Source organism: Pelobates fuscus, chromosome 2 (assembly GCF_036172605.1).
Source record: "Pelobates fuscus isolate aPelFus1 chromosome 2, aPelFus1.pri, whole genome shotgun sequence".
Classification (NCBI taxonomy): Eukaryota; Metazoa; Chordata; class Amphibia; order Anura; family Pelobatidae; genus Pelobates; species Pelobates fuscus.
The window spans coordinates 181932643-181952416 of NC_086318.1; the positions used below are offsets into that span (position 1 = coordinate 181932643).

General features: G+C 43.8%; 1 protein-coding gene across 1 annotated transcript in view; it reads left to right on the top strand.

The window, feature by feature from the left end:
* The window catches only part of LOC134586245 (CD109 antigen-like), a 368983-nt gene that overhangs the window by 231222 nt on the left and 117987 nt on the right, over positions 1-19774 (top strand). Inside the window, exons 12-13 of the mRNA XM_063441738.1 lie at positions 6077-6178; positions 6300-6362. Coding sequence (XP_063297808.1) covers positions 6077-6178; positions 6300-6362 — 165 coding nt within the window. The remainder of the gene's footprint in view (positions 1-6076; positions 6179-6299; positions 6363-19774) is intronic.

Sequence of the window (19774 nt, forward strand, 5' to 3'; positions counted from 1 at the left end):
ACCAGGCTCCTCCAGTGCACAGTGGCGAGGTCGGTTCCGCCACAGTATTTTGTTCGTCAAACCCTTAAATATTTAATTACCGTGTACTACCATTGAAAGGGGAAGCTCTGACAGATCGGATTGGCACAGAATGAAACATTCAGGACATTTGAATTAGAGTAATTAAAGGACCACTATAGTCACCCAGATCAATAAAATGGTCAGGGTGCAGTAGTCCTATCAATAGATCCTACAATATAAAACATATATATAATATATATTTGTGGTTGATGAGAGAAGCCGGGGGCATACAAAAAAGAATGAACTATACCAGCCATAGCAAACCAGTTGTGGTGTGCCGATGAAACAATTAAGATAAGATTGGTGACTTGGGAGGCGTAACTGATTGTCAAGTGGTGATGAGAGGCTCTATCTATGATTTGGGCCATTGGGTACGTATGCCAGTGAGCGTTGTGTCTGTGTGTTGACCTCTCGGTGACAAAGATATTTAACCCCTTAAGGACACATGACATGTGTGACATGTCATGATTCCCTTTTATTTCAGAAGTTTGGTCCTTAAGGGGTTAAGAAAGATTGACTTTAACATTTAAGGCCTTAACTGCTATACCAAGTAGGCAGAGATGCATGGCACTAACTATAATTTGGGCTGAGTGCCGAACTACCTCCTTAGTTGATGATGGGAGTTGGCCACACAGGACAATTATCTAATTGAGGGAGAAGTCGAAACATTGCCTAGGGCTAACTAAGGTACTCGAACAGCCAGACCAAGCTAAACATAACATTCTGTAGAGCAAGTGGTTGTTGTAAGGAGGGTAGTAGTTTTGTAAAAAGGAGTCCCTCATGTGGTGGCCTTGAAAAGTGTGAATTCAAAAACAAAGACAACCTAATTTGACTTATTAGACCTACACCTGGAAGAAATTGACAGTAAGAATAAGTGAATAGAAAAGTGGAGGGTAAAAGGTATACGGTGGTACAATAAACTAAACCCAAAATCGGAAATTGACATGAGAACTTAGTGTTTATCAGAACAATGAAAATACTCTAGTTATACCTGTTACAAAAAAAAAAAAAAAAAATTAAGGAAATTGCACAGTATATAAAATAACCCAGTTGACCATGTATACCAAAACAGCCCCACACATTTAATGGCCTGTATGAAACATACATGGCGAGACTTGATGTACTGAAATGTTCTTAGCATGAATAAATAAGTGAGAAAGGCTGTGAAGAATGTGGCCAGTTTGCATGAATATTACAACTCCTGTAACTTATATACCAAAAGGCGAGAATACAAAAACAAAAAATATCAAAATGTGGATAGCCAGACTTTGGAGCAACTGGGCATTATGACAAAGAGGCATAGTAAAAAACAGTGAGGATGTTTAGCGTGACTGAAAATTAACACTTAGCATCATATGAAAAAGGGAATGACATGCCCCCAAACAAAACCTGGTATATTGAAACAAAGTAGTGAGGTGAGCATTTTTCATATCTCCATGCAAACAAGACTGCTACTTCCAGCAATTGCCAAATAAATATAATAAATTGAACAGTGACAAACTATTAGTGTAAATGTTACTGTAGATTAGGGGGGTTTGTAGATTGTTATGAACTGGGTCCCACTAACCTCTTGCCTCTGGCAACTGGTAATAGTATATCCAAAAAACAAACTGTACCCTTCTAGTGCTACGAAGTACTGTGTACCTATTAAGTTACATAGAACCATTTAACATTCAACTACATGCTGATAATACCAATAACAATACTTTATATATCATACTGGCCAAATATATTGTCCAACTCTTGAGATGAAATAAATATATTGATGTATACTGTAATGCCAGTCTGGAGCTCCATTAGCAGGTAGCTAAGTACAATACTTATATTTGTGTTCGGAGCATAATGGTGTAATGAGTTGCATAGGAGGTATATGTATGATACCTCATATCTGACAAGTCGGTTGGGGTGTGCCGGAACCGACGATGGGGTAGGCCTGTAGTAAAAGATGGCAACAAGAAAGGATGCCTTATATATAATTTATTAAAGCTACAATAATCACATTATCAGTTACATGGACGTGTCGAGAAAAGCTTGACATAACTCTTGTAATGGTTGAGGTATGCATTGTGAATAAGCTGAGGATTTCCAACGTCCTAACATTTTAATAATGTGTACTGGCACATTTTCTGGAGGCAGTAGATGCTGTTCCTATTCTAAATGAATTTGGAGGGGTGAAGACCAAGTCTTATAAGCAGCATGGATACATGTAAGATGAACTTGGCTGTGATAAGAGTTGTTCCATGTAATGATAGTAAACGTTGGGTGTGGAGACCTGGATAGAAACATCGATAAGTGTCTAAAACCTTCACGGCACGTGAATTTTCTGGGTGTGAGGAACCCATTGAAGGCCAGATAGATCGCAGTTTAATCATCTGATTACAAAGAAAAAAATATATCCACATTCAAGACAAAACAAACAGATTACCTATGAATGCTGATATAGTCTGGGTAATGTGGAAAGCTTAACACAATGTTGATCTGTCTTAGAACCAAAAGTATAAGAGTCAGGGTAATTGCCAAAGCAAAGTTGCTTTTCTCAATTAGGATTTCTACAATAAAGGCTTTCTTGTGAATTGGCCAAGCTATGGGGCATTCTAAGGGTTAATTGAGTCCAATTTGCAAGGTAAAGGGAGATAGTTTCCATACTAAATGTTTACTGTGATATGTGAACATAGTTTGAAGCAAGGCTGATATACATCAAAGATGTTAGATATTTGCCATAGGGCATATACCACATTATAGTATCTTAGTTTAGTAATGTCTAAAACACCATTTATTAGTTTGTTACAGAGAATGCAGCATAGAGATAAGATATGGCCTCTCTCCCTGTTAAGCTTACTAGACAGTCAGAAATTGGAAAAATAAAAGAAAGGTTAAGTGCTATTAAAATTATGCCATGTTAGATATGCATGGTATAGTACACTATTGTGAACCTGTGAGCGGGCTATTTTCTTATTTCACAGGGTCACTTTGGTGTACTATACCATGCATATTTAACATGGCATAATTTTAATGGCACGTAACCTTTCTTTTCTTTTTCCAATCTCTGTAAGGAAAACTTCTCCAAGGGAATAAGGGAGTTCAAACTAGGGATCATAGTGGAGTGGGGAGCAGAGAGGTCAATAATCATCCATTGCTTGTGTGAAAATTTACCTCACACTACCCCTACAGAGTTGGTTCTCCGTGATGAAAAAAGACAGAGAAGGGAAGGGACCTAGCAAGAAACCTTGATCCGCTTCTTGTTTAAGTAATATGTCGATAGTGTCGGGAATGGTCAGGGCACTCTGTAGATCCTTGCACTCCTCTGTGCCAGAAGGCATATGGACAATACCTGTGTGGAACTCCTCAGAAAACCCTGACACCAGAAAATTCACCAAATGTAGTGAGGGATGGTTACTCAGCATCTAGGATAAAGTGACCACATTTAATTATGTCAGGTAGAGTTCAGAGTTAAGTTTATTTGCACACATCGTTTTGGCGTTTGCTTTGTGGCACTGAGATCACACATGCAGAAGTCTGCAAGCACTGAATCCACAAGTACCACAAGTACCAGCAGTAAAATTGTTTCATATTTGGGACATGCCTAAGAAAACAATGTTGCTTCCCAAGCCACCTTCAGGTAAATGAGACATACTAAAATGTAAAGTAATAATTAGTGTACTGATAGATAAACCCATAGTGCACTGGCAAGCTATCTAATGCTAAGCGGCGAAAACATTAACTATGTTGAGAGCTTAACAAATGAGAGGCTCTATCTATAGTGAGGATATTTATGGGGTAAAATATTAAAATAATATTTTCATAAAAATTATTACAACTCAATTTAATCATTTTTAATAATATCAAAAACTATATTATGCACTGTTGTCTGATTTATTTAAAGAGAAGAGTTACCCACTATTTTAACTCCTATAGACCCTGGAGTACGTTTATTAGAGAATTTGTATTCAACACATTAATCACAACTGATTTTAAAAATATAATTTATTGTGACAAATAATAAATAATAATAATAATGATATGTAACATGCTAGGTAATAATCAATTAATATTTAGGTATAACAACACTTTGCAATATGGCAACAATTCTGGCAATTAAGCACAATTAACAATTATATCTTACTGTGAAACTCAGCAACAAAGGATTATTAATTTCTAAAAGAAATTACATGCCAATAACATATAATTAACTTTAGAACTTAATCATCATCAGATGTATTTTTAACAGTATCACAGAGAATTCAGCACAGCATTACGTTGTTAATCTACAACGGGCAGGTCTAGAAACACACACAATCTCTTCAACTGACACGGTAAAACAGGGTACAGAGAATTAACTAGCTCACTGCTGTATACAATTTCTCACAAGCTAAATACTTGAATGTTGCAATTAAAATAAATACAATATTTTCCACAAATATGTCAAGTTGACCTAACAATTTCATTACCATCCAATAAACAACAAGAATAGTCTACTTTTATATTGCAGACAATTTGTTTCTGAAACTTCAAAGATTAACTATCCCTAAATTTAGACAGGTCAATATCTCTGGATAATAACTTGATATGCTATAATTTGGCAATACTAGTAAATATATAATTCTTTATTCCACCTGCAGTATAAAATATGGAACTATACATTTCTCAGCTAATTATGATTTCAAAGGTGTGAAATCTGATCAGTATTATCTAGGTATATTTCTTCTTAATTAAAAATCAATTAAGATAATTAATTTAATTAAATACATTAACCAGTTCAATAGAAATGTGTTGTTTTGTAGCAGCAATGTATGTAGTACGGTAGATGTGGAGACTTGAGTGAAGATTTAGATTACAGAAAGATCTGTGAGAGTCAGAGTGGAGATACAGTTTGAACAGAGTAGAGAAAAGTTTCGGAGTCCCAGCGTTTAGTTGGAAAGGTAGAGTGTTAAGATTATTTCCAAGTCCCTTGGTCTGGTCTCGCAATGATGAAGAAAACCGTCTTTCTTTTATCGGTTTCTCTCCTTTCTTTTCTTTCTTATCTTAACAGTCTCCTGTCCTTATTTTTAAAGAATTTATTATCTTCAATTCAGAGCATCACTGATTTATAGTGACCAATGGGTTTAGTCTGGTGAACCCCTCTCCTAATGGTTTTCTTATAGACATCCATCAGTAGATGGTGCTATAACATCACAATATTTTCCCATCTCTGATTTTAACTACCACTTTGTCTAAGGGTTAACTGAAATCTATGACTCTATTTACATCAGAGTTGCTTTATATTAATGGCTAATTATTATTTTATGTATTAAAGGGACTCTCCACTGCCCAAATACAAAAAAGTAAAAATCACTCTGTAGTAAATATACCCCATATAAAAACATACACACATTTAATTGTGCATTTTGTGCACTGAGGTATATCGAAATGCAGCTTGCAAAAACTGCAGTTCTCTTGTCTGTTACCTTTGCAAGCCCTACCCTTCTTTCCCTGCCCAAACTTTTTAGGTCTGTCTAATCCCAAACTTGCCAATACAGCTCAGTACGAAGTCCTTGCAAGCCAGGTGCTCTGAACAATTAAATGTTTACCTCACACTCCTCTTTCACCAGTGTCAGCTGATGGGGGGACATAATGCAGCAAGCGCCGTTCATGCATTAGACCGTTGCCATAGGTAAGCATTGCCTCATAGCTTTTCTATGGGATTTGAGGACACTGGATGCTTTGCATGAGGATGTCCAGTGTTGTTTCACAGCGTAAAACTCTGCTAGACAGCCACTAAAGGCAGTCTTAATCCTTTAATGTAAACATAGCAGTTTCTCTAAAACTGCAATATTTTACATTGCAGGGTTAAGAGAACAGGGACATTGCACCCAGACCACTTTAATGGGATGAGGTATGCATGCCTATAATGTTCTTTTAAGGTTAATGTGTTTTAGACAATAGCTTTGTCCTACAAATGCGTTTAAAGCTGCAAATACATTTCCAGCATAAACAGTTTAAAGTCTAATATATTAATAGCAATTCATTTTTTTCACAGGCTCTGTATCAAAACATTGTCCGATACTGGTACTTGGACCTATACTATAACTATCACAATTGCAACATTCTCAAGATGAGAATATCAAACTCAACGAAAAAGGTAATATTTAAAAAAATATATAAAAATGTGTTTATTTTCTATATCATGAAGGATTGGATTAAAATATGTGTAAAACAGATATTAACATTAAACCCTAAACACATTCATTCTCCTTTTTTAGGTTGGGGAAGCATTCCAAGTAAAGGTTAATTCACGTGTAGAGGTTAAGGAGCTTTACTATGTGGTGAGTAAAATTGTCAACCTTTTGCCTTATATCACTATATATTAAGTAAAATACAATATTGGTGACTAAACCAATATTAAAATCAATGTCTTACATTTTGCAGTACTGTTTAAGTAGCTCTGTTAAATAATCAATTCAATCAATAATCAATTCATTTGGGTGTGTGCTAAGATGATTCAGTTCATTTATGAAGTTACCAACTTTTTGCATATGTCTATTTCAAAGTATATCAATATTAGTGAGTTCTAACTTAAGTCTCTATTTAATTCTTTTGAAAAAGCTCTTCAAAGGATCACAATTTATTAGAAGTGTTTCATGTTATTTATCTACAGAGGTCACCATTAAAGTCAATATGGGTTATTAACTAAACATTGGATTTTGTTTACATGGACAAAAGTTAGTGAAATTAATGGAATTCCAACCCAATGGCAATTTTCATATTTACTAGAGCCAGTTGCGATCAGGATTTGGTCAGTAGCCTTCATTTGGAAAAGTTTAAAAATGAGTGATTCACAGCACCGGAATCAGCGACCGCATTGTGGCTGATGAGCAACCAAATTGCATCTGGTCTTTCCTCCCTCAAGTGTTGCTACTCCTGTGTCTGTCTCCCTCCATGTCAATGGCGCTGCCATGAGCTCCAACATGCAGCCTCGCTGCCTAGGTGTTCTCTTTGACTCCAACCTCTCCTTCATCCCTCATGTTCAGTCTATTGCTAAATCCTGCCGCTTCCATCTCAAAAACATTGCACGCATCCGCCCCTACTTAACGCCAGATGCGGCTAAGGTGCTGGTCCATGCCACTGTCCTCTCTTGCCTTGAGCTTCTCAGTGGTTTTACGTGCTCCCAACTTGAGCCATTACAGTCTATAATGAATGTGGCGAGGCTCAACGAGCGTTTCGGCGTGTCTACACGCCGTCGTCAGGTGTGACTGAAGTGAGGCATATCAATTCCCAGACTTACATACCCTCTAGATACAACAAATTGTCTACAGCTGTAAGGACAGGGTAGTGGAAAAAGGAGGTATGTATATAACATCATAGTAACCTTCCGCTGAAATCAGCTGTGTTCTTAGGCAAACACCCAGTCTTATTGGTTAAATGCCTTATGACACACGGAGATGCCGAACACTTTGGGGATTGACAATGTAAGACTCCACCCTTCTCCTCATATGAGGAGGGGTGAGCATGTCAGTCATAACCCCGGCATAATGTGATTGGTCACCGGGTGTTGAACTCCGTCCTCCTACCTCTATACGTAAGATGAGGGGGACGGTTTGCATAACATAATTCTGCATGTACCGTTATTGAGTTGCAAAATGTAATAGGATGGTGCCCGAAACTTAGGCAGCCTCAAACCTATAATAGGATTCTAACAATAAAATAACAATACCGGAGACGGGAACGAGACAGTAATCATATTGGTGAGACCACAGGTTAACAGGCCAATAAGGCAAATCATCATAGGTGATGTCCCTAGAGCACTGTGGTGCTGATTGTTTAAATGTCCTTATGGCAGGAATAATTTAGAGCAATCTGTGGGGTGATCACCGGGACGGTAAGGACCGATATGCTCCAACACAAATATAGTAGAAATCTTAAAATAATAAAGCTTTATTATATTGTATATACAAGCAGTGGCGTACTAAGGGAGGAGCGGGGGGGGGGGGGGCGGTCCGCCCCGGGTGCCACTCACTAGGGGGGTGAGACCGGAAATGATGGCCACCGGACCACCAGGGACCCCACTGGACCACCAGGGATTTAAGGTAATTGTTTAGCCCCCCTGCATCACCCCCCCTCCTCATCACCCCCCTCTATTCATCACCCCCCTCCCTCTACTCATCACCCCCTCTACTCACCCCCCTCTACTCACCCCCCTCTACTCACCCCCCTCTACTCACCCCCCTCTACTCAACCCCCTCTACTCAACCCCCTCCACTTATCATCCCCCCTCTACTCATCACCCCCCCATTACTCATCACCCCCTCTACTCATCACCCCCCTTTACTCATCAATCACCCCCCTCCCTCTCCTCATCACCCCCCTCCCTCTCACAATCACCCCCTCCCTCACACAATCACCCCCTCCTCTTACCCCCCTCCCTGAGCTCCCTCTCACTTCACCCCCCTCCCCTCATCACCACCGTCCCTCCCCTCATCACCCCCTTTACTCATCACCCCCCATTACTCATCACCCCCCCTACTCATCAATCACCCCCCTCCCTCTCCTCATCACCCCCTACATCTCCTCATCACCCCCTACATCTCCTCATCACCCCATCCCTCTCACAATCACCCCCTCCCTCTCACAATCACCCCCTCCCTCACACAATCACCCCCTCCCTGAGCTCCCTCTCACTTCACCCTACTCATCACCCCCTTTACTCATCACCACCCCATTACTCATCACCCCCTTTACTCATCAATCACCCCCCTACATCTCCTCATCACCCCCTCCCTATCACAATCACCCCATCCCTCTCACAATCACCCCCTTCCTCACACAATCACCCCCTCCACTCACCCCCCCTGAGCTCCCTCTCACTTATCCCCCCTCCCTATCACAATCACCCCCTCTCACAATCGCCCCCCCTCCTTCACACAATCACCCCCTCCTCTCACCCCCCTCCCTGAGCTCCCTCTCACTTCACCCCCCCACACCATCACCCCCCTCCCTCCTCTCATCACCCCCTCCCTCCCCTCATCACCTCCCTCCCTCCCTCCCTATCACAATCACCCCCCCTCCCTATCATCCCCTCTCACAATATCCCCCTCCTCTCCCCCCCCGAGCTCCCTCTCACTTCACCCACCCTCATCACCCCCTCTCCCCTCATCACCCCCTCTCCCCTCATCACCCCCTCTCCCCTCATCACCCCCTGTAAAGAAACCAAGTTTAACCAAAACCGAGTTCGGTAGTTTCCTCCCGGACGGTCAGAGCCTAAGGTAGCGAGAGTCCGGTTCGGTAGTCACAGGAACGAAATCCCTACGGAATATAACAGCTGCATAAGATAAATCCCTTGTTACAGCATACGAATTCCAAAATAACAGTCAGAGTCCAGATTCAGGATACAAGCAGAACTAACGTTTATTCACACACATGGCTTTTTATGCAGGTCCCCATGCAAGGGGACATCCCACAGGGAGGAGTAATATTTATCCAATCCTGGACAGTAAAAATATAAAACACACCTAATACAAACAGGCAGTTCCCTCCCCTAGTCCTGGAGATAATCAGGTCTGATATAGTGCCAACCTAATTATCTCCAGGCTGAAAATTCACCATTTTCCCCAACTTCTGGAACACCCCTTTATACCTGGGGTATCCCCACAAATACTATATCCCCTGATAGCCCCGATCCGGGTGACCAACATATCCAAATTTCACCCGGATCGGTTCAGGGGTTCGCAAAAAGTATGGAAGTCCTTTGTGACCGGTCCACTGGGGGCGGACTGCCCAAAATAGTTCCAGAGGTTCGTGTGGTTTTGCCGGTCACTTCAGAAAAAGGGAAGAAATGCATAAAAGTACCGAATGAATTCCCCTGGCTCCTAGCAGCGATTGTTCCCCTCATTCGTGTGCATATTTGTACCGAATAGTGCTCTCCTAGCTAATCGGTATCACTAGTTCCAGCGTTCGCATGATGGAGACCGGTGTTTGGGAAGTCGAGTGTCCGATTTTAGTTTCAGACACTCGACGACCAAGTCCCGCTGCCTTTGTTTGGCGAAAAAAAGATGGCCGCGGTTTTCTCTGCCACGTGGCGTTCGACAGTACGAACGCTGACCGCACACATAGAGGGTGAAAGTGATGCCGGCTTTGAAGTTAAGTGAGCCAGGGGTGGTCTCGGTTCGGCAGTCCCATCTGCCGAATGAAAAGTACACAAAAAAACAAGAACTATGCAACAAAATATCGAATAATATAGTCATTTCTTCACACTGCTCCCCTATAAGTCCATAGGTCGGCATACCCGCCTAGACCCTGTCGGGTTGGCTTGGGGATGTCCGAGAAAAGTAGCGGTTTAGGAGTCCAGTTCGGTCTGGCGTGACAGGCCATCCGCATTACCATTTTGTTTTCCGGGCCGGTACTGCATAGTAAAATTATAAGGTTGAAGGGCTAGGCTCCACCGTAATAGCCTGGGATTGTCTCCAGCTACCCGGTTAAGCCATACCAGGGGGTTGTGGTCCGTCATAAGGGTAAATGCCCGCCCATACAAATAGGGCTGTAGCTTCTTGAGTGCCCACACGAGGGCCAAGCATTCTTTTTCTACGGTGGCATAGCTGACCTCTCGGGGTAACAGTTTACGGCTGAGGTATGCCACCGGGTGGTCCATGCCGTCTGTGCCCACTTGGCTTAGCACGGCTCCCAGTCCGAACATGGAGGCATCTGTGTGTACAAGAAATTGTTTAGTGTAGTCAGGTGCTGCCAACACAGGAGCCTCACTCAATGCCGCTTTAAGCTTCTGGAAAGCGTCCGTGCACTCTGGGGTCCAGGAAACCTGTTTGGGGAGGGCCTTTTTGGTAAGGTCGGTGAGGGGTTTGGCCAGGGCGCTGTACTCTGGGACAAACTTTCTATAATAACCGGCCGTCCCTAAGAAAGCTAGTACCTGGGTTTTGGTCCTAGGTTGGGGCCAGTTCGCTATGGCCTCTACCTTCGCTGGCTCTGGACGCTGTCTACCGGAGCCCACCCTGTGGCCGAGATACTGTACCTCGGCCAGACCTACGTGACATTTGTCGGGTTTTAACGTGAGCCCGGCGAGGTGGATTCGTTGGAGTACCCTGGACACATGGCCCAGATGGTCTCCCCATGTGCGGCTGTAGACGGCAATATCGTCTAGATACGCGCATGCGAAGTCCTGAAACCCCTCCAGGAGCCTATCGGCCATCCTCTGAAAGGTAGCCGGGGCATTCTTCATCCCAAAGGGCATAACCTTGAATTGGTATAGCCCGAAAGGGGTGACGAATGCCGACTTGGGGATGGCCGCAGGCTCCAAGGGGATCTGCCAATAACCTTTGCACAGGTCCAGGGTAGTCAAGTAGTTCCCCCCCGCCATACGGTCTAAGAGCTCATCTATTCTGGGCATGGGGTAGGCGTCTGTTATGGTACGATCGTTAAGCCTCCGATAGTCTACACAGAAGCGCGTGGTACCGTCGCGCTTCGGTACTAGGACTACCGGGGAGGCCCAAGGACTTTGCGAGGGTTCTATTACCCCTAACTGTAACATATCCCTTAACTCGGTGAGCATACTCTCACGCACTGCTTCCGGGATCCGATAGGGTTGTTGCCGCAGTGGCGTCTCTCCCTGGGTTTCCACGCGGTGTACCGCAGCGGAGGTATAGCCTGGGGTGGCTGAAAACATCTCTTGATATCTTTGCAGCAGTTGCGTGGCCTCACCTTTCTCCAGGGGGTTTAAATTTTGACCCAAGCTTACTTGGTCAATAGTACAGGGAGCGGTGTCTAGTAAATCGGGAAGGGGTAGTCCCTCACTATCTTCTGTGGCGGGCGCACACACGGCGCCCACATCCTCTGTTCTCTCAAAGTATGGTTTGAGCATATTCACATGGAAGGCTTTGGTCAGCCTTTCATCTGAGCATTTGCTCACGATGTAGGTGGTCTCGCTAACCCGTTCTACTACCTTAAATGGTCCCTGCCATGCGGCTTGTAGCTTATCCTTTTTAACTGGCCTCAAAGCTAACACCTTCTGCCCCAATTCTAGTACTCTATCTTGGGCTCCCCTATCGTACCATTTCCTCTGGTCCTCCTGGGCCGTCTGCAGGTTCTCCCGAACCGATGCGGTGAGCGCCCGCAGACGGTCCCGGAACTCCAGAACATACTGGACGATAGGGACTCCCCCCTCGTCTGTATTGCCCTCCCAGTGCTCCCGTACGAGCTCCAGTGGGCCCCGAACTTTTCTCCCATACAGGAGTTCGAAGGGGGAAAACCCAGTGGAGGCCTGGGGCACCTCACGGTAGGCAAACAGAAGGTGGGGGAGGAATTTTTCCCAGTTCTTGTGGGACTCCGTAAAGGTTTTTAGCATCTGTTTTAGAGTGCCATTGAAACGTTCACAGAGCCCGTTAGTCTGGGGATGGTACGGGGCGCTGAACAGGGGTTTCACTCCACAGCTCTGCCACAATTGTTGTGTCAGGGTAGCCGTGAACTGAGTTCCCCGATCGGATAGGATCTCTTGTGGGAAACCTACTCGGGTGAAAATCTGAATAAGGGCTTCGGCCACGGTCTCGGCCTCTATATTGGTGAGGGCGACTGCCTCCGGGTACCTAGTGGCGTAGTCGACCACGGTTAGTATGAACTTTTTGCCCGACTGGCTGGGTCGGCTGAGGGGTCCTATTAAATCTACCGCTACTCGGTGAAAGGGCTGTTCTATAATGGGCAATGGGTGAAGTTTGGCCTTCCGAAGATCTCCCCTTTTTCCCACCCTTTGGCAGACGTCGCACGTCCTGCAATAATACTTGAGGTCCTGGGTGACCCTGGGCCAGAAGAAGGTTTGGGTTAACCTGTCTCTTGTCTTTTTAACCCCTAAATGTCCTGCTAGGGGAATGTCATGACTGAGTTTTAACAACTCAGCCCGGAATTTACGGGGTACAATTAATTGTCTTTTGATGACCTGGGTGGCCCCCTGTCCCACCCCCTCGGTCACTCTATATAGTAACCCCTTATACCACTCAAACTTTTCGTGCGGGTTGTTCCCTGGGGTAACGGCCGCTGCCTTCCTATAACCCTCTAATGTGGGGTCGGTACGCTGCTCTTGTTCAAACCCCTGGGGGGTATCCCAGAAAGGGAAGGTAGGATCGGGTAAGGGGGGTATTTCGACTCTTACCTGGTTTTCCTCAGAGTGCAGCGGAGCTTCCAGTCTGGCTTGAGCTCGGGTGGTAACTGGGTATGCCTCAGCAGGGGGGTCTCGGGCCAGTTGGGAGGTCAAGCATCCTACATCATTCCCCAACAAAACCTCGGCGGGTAGTTCTTGCATAATCCCCACCTCCAGCTGTTTGGACCCGGAACCCCAATCAACAAGGATATTAGCGGTGGGCAGTTTGTGAATAGCGCCCCAAGCCACCCTCACAGCGACTGTGCGTCCGGTGCGAGCTTGCGCTCTGATCGTGTGAGGTTGCACCACAGTCAAAGTAGCCCCAGAGTCTCTCAGAGCCCGGGCCCCCACGCCATCTACGGTAATCCATTGGCGGTGGTGGTCCCGGTTGTCACCCCCAGCTTGAACTGGGTTGACCTCGTGCAATACACTCCACTGTTCTTCTTGGTTAGGAACACCGGTTGTGCCTTCCTGTTGCACACAATGAGCAGCTGCCCTGGGTTGTTGTGGGGGTTGCCTTTCCCAGCTTCCCCGGTTTAAGCGAGGGCACTGATTCTTGTAATGCCCTGGTTGTTTGCAATAATGACACACTGCAGGGGGACGTGGTGTGTTTGCTGGGTTCGGTGAAGGGTTACTCATGGCGGGTCTAGGAGGGGTAGGGGTTGTTGGAGCCTGGTAGTTAGGCTTAAAAGGTGGTCTGCTCACCCCTTGCTCCTTCCTCCTATTATCCTGATACTCATCCGCTAACCTGGCGGCTTCCTCCACAGTTTTTGGTTTTCTATCTTTAACCCAGTCTTTTATGTCCTCTGCAGCGTGATTAAAAAATTGCTCCAGTAACATAAGTTGCAAAGCATCCTCCAGGGTGGTTGCTTGGCAGCCCTTCATCCAATTGCGGGCCGCCCGTTGTAGCCGAAACGCCCATTCCGTATGGGAATCTCTCCCAGTCTTTCTCAGATCTCTAAACTTTTTCCGGTATGCCTCCGGAGTTACAGCATATCTGGCCAACAAAATGTCTTTTATTTTTTCATAATTATGTATGTCCCCCTCAGGTACTGCTCGCAGCGCCTCGGCTGCTCTACCTGACAATTTACTGCTAATGACTGCAGCCCATTTCGTGGAGTCTAATCCCTCCAGTGCACATTGGCGTTCAAAGTCTTGCAAGTAACTGTCAATTTCCATCTCATTGTCATTGAAAGATTTAAAGGCTGCATAGTTTACCTTCTTTGGGATTTCCCCAGTACTTCCCGGGGAGTGTAGTAAATCCCCCTGTGACGGTCTGTCCCGGTCCTCTCGCTCTTTTTGCGATTGTCTGGCTTGTGCCATGACCTGCAGAACCGCCTCTGTAGCTGGGTTGGGTCCCAACAGACTGAGCATCCATCGGATGTCCTTTTGCATCGCATTTTCTTCCTCTTGATCCATTTCTGTGTTGCTGGTATTATCGCTCTGCATTAATTCTGCAATTAACGTGGCTTTTGTCTTGTTACTTGCCACTCTGCCTCGAGCTTCCAGTAAATCCTTTAGTGTGGTTCTTTTAAGTAGCTGGTACTGCTGAGCCATTCATTCCCTTGCTTGGTTTGCAATGTCCATTCGGGATTCGAATCCCACCGCTGCCACCAGTTGTAAAGAAACCAAGTTTAACCAAAACCGAGTTCGGTAGTTTCCTCCCGGACGGTCAGAGCCTAAGGTAGCGAGAGTCCGGTTCGGTAGTCACAGGAACGAAATCCCTACGGAATATAACAGCTGCATAAGATAATTCCCTTGTTACAGCATACGAATTCCAAAATAACAGTCAGAGTCCAGATTCAGGATACAAGCAGAACTAACGTTTATTCACACACATGGCTTTTTATGCAGGTCCCCATGCAAGGGGACATCCCACAGGGAGGAGTAATATTTATCCAATCCTGGACAGTAAAAATATAAAACACACCTAATACAAACAGGCAGTTCCCTCCCCTAGTCCTGGAGATAATCAGGTCTGATATAGTGCCAACCTAATTATCTCCAGGCTGAAAATTCACCATTTTCCCCAACTTCTGGAACACCCCTTTATACCTGGGGTATCCCCACAAATACTATATCCCCTGATAGCCCCGATCCGGGTGACCAACATATCCAAATTTCACCCGGATCGGTTCAGGGGTTCGCAAAAAGTATGGAAGTCCTTTGTGACCGGTCCACTGGGGGCGGACTGCCCAAAATAGTTCCAGAGGTTCGTGTGGTTTTGCCGGTCACTTCAGAAAAAGGGAAGAAATGCATAAAAGTACCGAATGAATTCCCCTGGCTCCTAGCAGCGATTGTTCCCCTCATTCGTGTGCATATTTGTACCGAATAGCGCTCTCCTAGCTAATCGGTATCACTAGTTCCAGCGTTCGCATGATGGAGACCGGTGTTTGGGAAGTCGAGTGTCCGATTTTAGTTTCAGACACTCGACGACCAAGTCCCGCTGCCTTTGTTTGGCGAAAAAAAGATGGCCGCGGTTTTCTCTGCCACGTGGCGTTCGACAGTACGAACGCTGACCGCACACATAGAGGGTGAAAGTGATGCCGGCTTTGAAGTTAAGTGAGCCAGGGGTGGTCTCGGTTCGGCAGTCCCATCTGCCGAATGAAAAGTACACAAAAAAACAAGAACTATGCAACAAAATATCGAATAATATAGTCATTTCTTCACACCCCCTCTCCCCTCATCACCCACTCTCCCCTCATCACCCACTCTCCCCTCATCACCCCCTCTCCCCTCATCACCCCCTCTCCCCTCATCACCCCCTCTCCCCTCATCACCCCCTCCCTTCCTTCATCACTCCCTTCCCCCTCACAATCACCGCCTCCCTCTCACAATCACCCCCTCCCTCTCATCCTCACCCCCTGAGCTCCCTCTAGCTTAACCCTCCTACACCATCACCCACCCCATCACCATCACCCCTTCCCTCACACCATTATCCACTATACAAGCACACACACTGCATTCACTTTACAAACAGACACACACTTATACATGTGTGTCTGTGTATCTGTATGTGTGTTGGTATATGTGTATCTGTATGTGTCAGTTTGTGTCTGTGAATCTTTTTGTGTGTCTGTGTGTGTGTCTCTATCTGTATGTGTGTCTGTGCCTGTGTGTCTCTCTCTGTGTCTGTATGTGTGTGTTTTTGTCTATATGTGTGTATCTGTGTCTATCTGTATGTGCCAGTGTTTGTCTGTGTATGACTGTTTCTATGTAACTGCATGTGTGTACCTATGTGTCTGTGTATGTGTGCCAGTGTGTGTATATGTATGTATATGTGCATACATCTCAGCATTTCGCATACACTACACACAAGTACAACCCTGCATCCAAATGTCAACACTACAAAAAAAAAAAAAAAAACACCCATACATTCACTCACACATACTCCATACAAAAACATGCTTACATTCAAACACACAAACAGTGCTTGGTCCTAAATACATAAAAATAAAAACACTGATCAGTGCTAAAGACATTTAAAAAATTTGCGGGTGTTTTTTAAAAAGAAAATTATTGGGGGGGTGCCAAATATAGGATCCGCCCGGGTGCCAAATGCTCCAGGTACGCCCCTGTATACAAGTGTAGAAGAAATAACTATGTACTGTACTAGAAATAACTAATCTCTGATAAAGTAAAAAATCTTAACCGTGTTTACAAGAATGCAGAAAAGGAAAAGCCTTCGTTGAGACCCTGTGGTGTGAGTGTGTTGAGTCTGTATACCCAGAATGACTCCCTCTGTCTTAGTTTCCTATCCCAATCTCCCCTACATTGGGTTTGGGGGATATATTCAATACCCATAAACCTTATCCTAGTTGAGGAATTGGCATGCTGAGTCTTAAGGTGTTGTGAGCTAGGGGTCTCAAATTTTCTTCTTATTGAGCTGACATGTTCCCTTATGCATGAACTTGAAGGGGTGGAAGGTTTTCCCAACACATTTCATGCCGCAGGAACATATTAACAAATAGCCCCTTCTGTGCTGCAATTGAAAAAGGAAAGTGTTGAAAAGGATTCTTGATTCTTACTGTCTGAAAAGGTCTTAGTTTCCTTAGCAATGTATGGGCATGCACTACAATGGCCACATTTGTACGTCCCCTTTGGTAGATATTGGTTTAAGGGTCTACTCAGGGGGCAGAAGTGACTAGGTACAAGCATGTCCCTAAGGTTCCTGCCTCTCCGTGCTGTAACTGACAGAAATAAGGGAATAACCTGTTTAATGTGTGGGTCAGAAGTGAGTAGTTGTCAATAGCGTTTGAGAATATTCAACATGTTTGTCCAGCCTGCATCAAAGGTCCCTATGCAATGGATAAGGTGATCAGAAGATGGAATATGGTCTGAGAGTAGTGAGTCATGGTCTGAATTGTCATTTTTTAGAACCCTATTTGGGTAGCCTTTTTCTTTAAATGCTTTCCATGATTTGATTTTAAAATCATCCAGGGATGAGCAATTCCTACGGAGATGAAGGTATCGGCCTATAGGAATTCCTGCTTTGGATGAGTATGGATGATGACTAGACCAATTTAAAAGGCTATTAGTCGCTCTTGTCTTGCGGTATAGCGTGGTTATTATGGTTCCATCTTGTTGTATGGAGACAGTGATATCCAGGAAATCCAAATTCCTACCTCCAACCTCACTAGTGAATCTCAGATTGAGATTATTCACATTCAGTATTTGTACAAATTCTTTAAATTGATCTACAGATCCCAGCCATATCACGAATACATTGTCTATGTACCTCTTCCAACAGTGTATTTTATCAAGGTAGGGTGATACATGTTGGTCATTTTGAAATTGACCTTACCATCTGCCAAGGTATAAATTGGCATAAAAAGGGGCACACGACGTCCCCATCGCTGTTCCCTTGCTTTGATGGTAGATAACACCATTAAATAGAAAAATGTTTCTTGTGAGTACAAATTGAAGTAAGTCACAGATGATATTAATGTAACTCAACGGGGTATTTTGTTCTCTCTGTAGTGTAGATCTCACATTCTTAATCCCCAACATATGGGTGATGGAGCTGTACAATGATTCTACATCTAAACTACATAGTAGTGCTCCCTCTGGTACTTGTAAGTCTTTCAGTATTTGTACCATTTGTTGTGGCTACTATTGGGGACATAATTTTGTCTATGTAAATGCTGGCATTCTGAGTGAGATTCCCTGTACCCGAGACAATCGGTCTCCCCGAGGGGTTTACCAATGATTTATGTATTTTGGGGAGGTTGTAAAAAGTAGAAAACAGTGGTTGTTTAACAAACATGAAGTGAAACTCTTCTTTTGTGATAAGTCTTCAGACAGTGAAACCTTTAATTCACCCTGGTACTCAAGGAAGGAGGGGTCTTTTGATAGTATATGTTATGTCTCTCTAAAATCGAGGAGGCAATTCACCATAAATACATATTTGGGACGATCCATTATCACAATGTTTCCATTCTTATCAGAGGGTTTGATGATTATGTTGGTGTTAGTACGTAGTGATTGTAATGCCTTCCTTTAATTTTTAGAGAGATTATTGTTAATTCTAAAGTCTAGTTCATTAGGATTTATTGACTTAATATCCCTGCATACCATCTCCAAAAACATATCAATGTTTTTGTAATCTTTCAGGTGTGGTGTAAATTTACTCTTAGGTTTAAGACCGGTGTTAGGTATATTATTGGGTCTTGTCATTACTTACGAAGAGTTCCACTAATGTGTCAAGACAATCTAGATCTTTAGTGGTCAAACCCAAGCTTTGTGTTTTTTGTTCTCTTTTGAGGGTATGATATTTAGGCAATGCTAACTTATGAGCAAACAAATTGAGGTCTTTTGTCCAGACAAATTTATTAAAGGGAGATACCGGTACAAAAGTAAGACCTTTTTGGAGTGTTAAGGTCTCTACCTTGAAAAGACTAGTAGTAGATAAGTTTATGACCTTGATGTCATTCTCATTTATTTGCGGCATCTCCGTTGGCCTCTTTTCTGTGATAGTCTGGTCCTGGGGCCCTGAAGCTATTCGGCCTGTCTAAGCCCTAAAAAAATCAACCCGTTTGCAGAGTATGCTTTTAGGGAGAGGGGGGTGGGGGAGAGGGGCATCTACGGACATTTGTATGCTTGTGATTTCACCCTCGTTATTGTCAGTAGACTCATACTCAGAAGTACTGAAGTGATCTGAGTCTACTCTGATTCTCTTTTTGAAATGGTGATAGACCCTACCTGTTTCAAAGTTAGTGGTATCTCTCATGTATTCCTTATGTTTTTTTTTATTTTAATTTGGTGTGAGAACCTATCCAAGTTAGTCTTAAGTTTGATCTCTAGACTTTGAAACAGGGGGTTAGTATTGCATTTTTGAGTTACATCGATCTCAATATCCAGTACTTTTTGAAACAAGGTGAGATGTTGTGTCTCATACTCGGAAATAAGGGACATGAAGGTCGAGAAACATTCCACTCTCTATTAAACCCCTCAATATCAATATTCCTAGAGGGAAGGAAACCCCTTGGAATGATATTTTTAGCAATATAGTTATTCAGGGTAGAAATTTCCCAACTTGTTCTAATTTGTTGCTTAAAGAGTCTCGTTAATTTGTTAAAGCTCATCTGTATATTTGGTGACGGT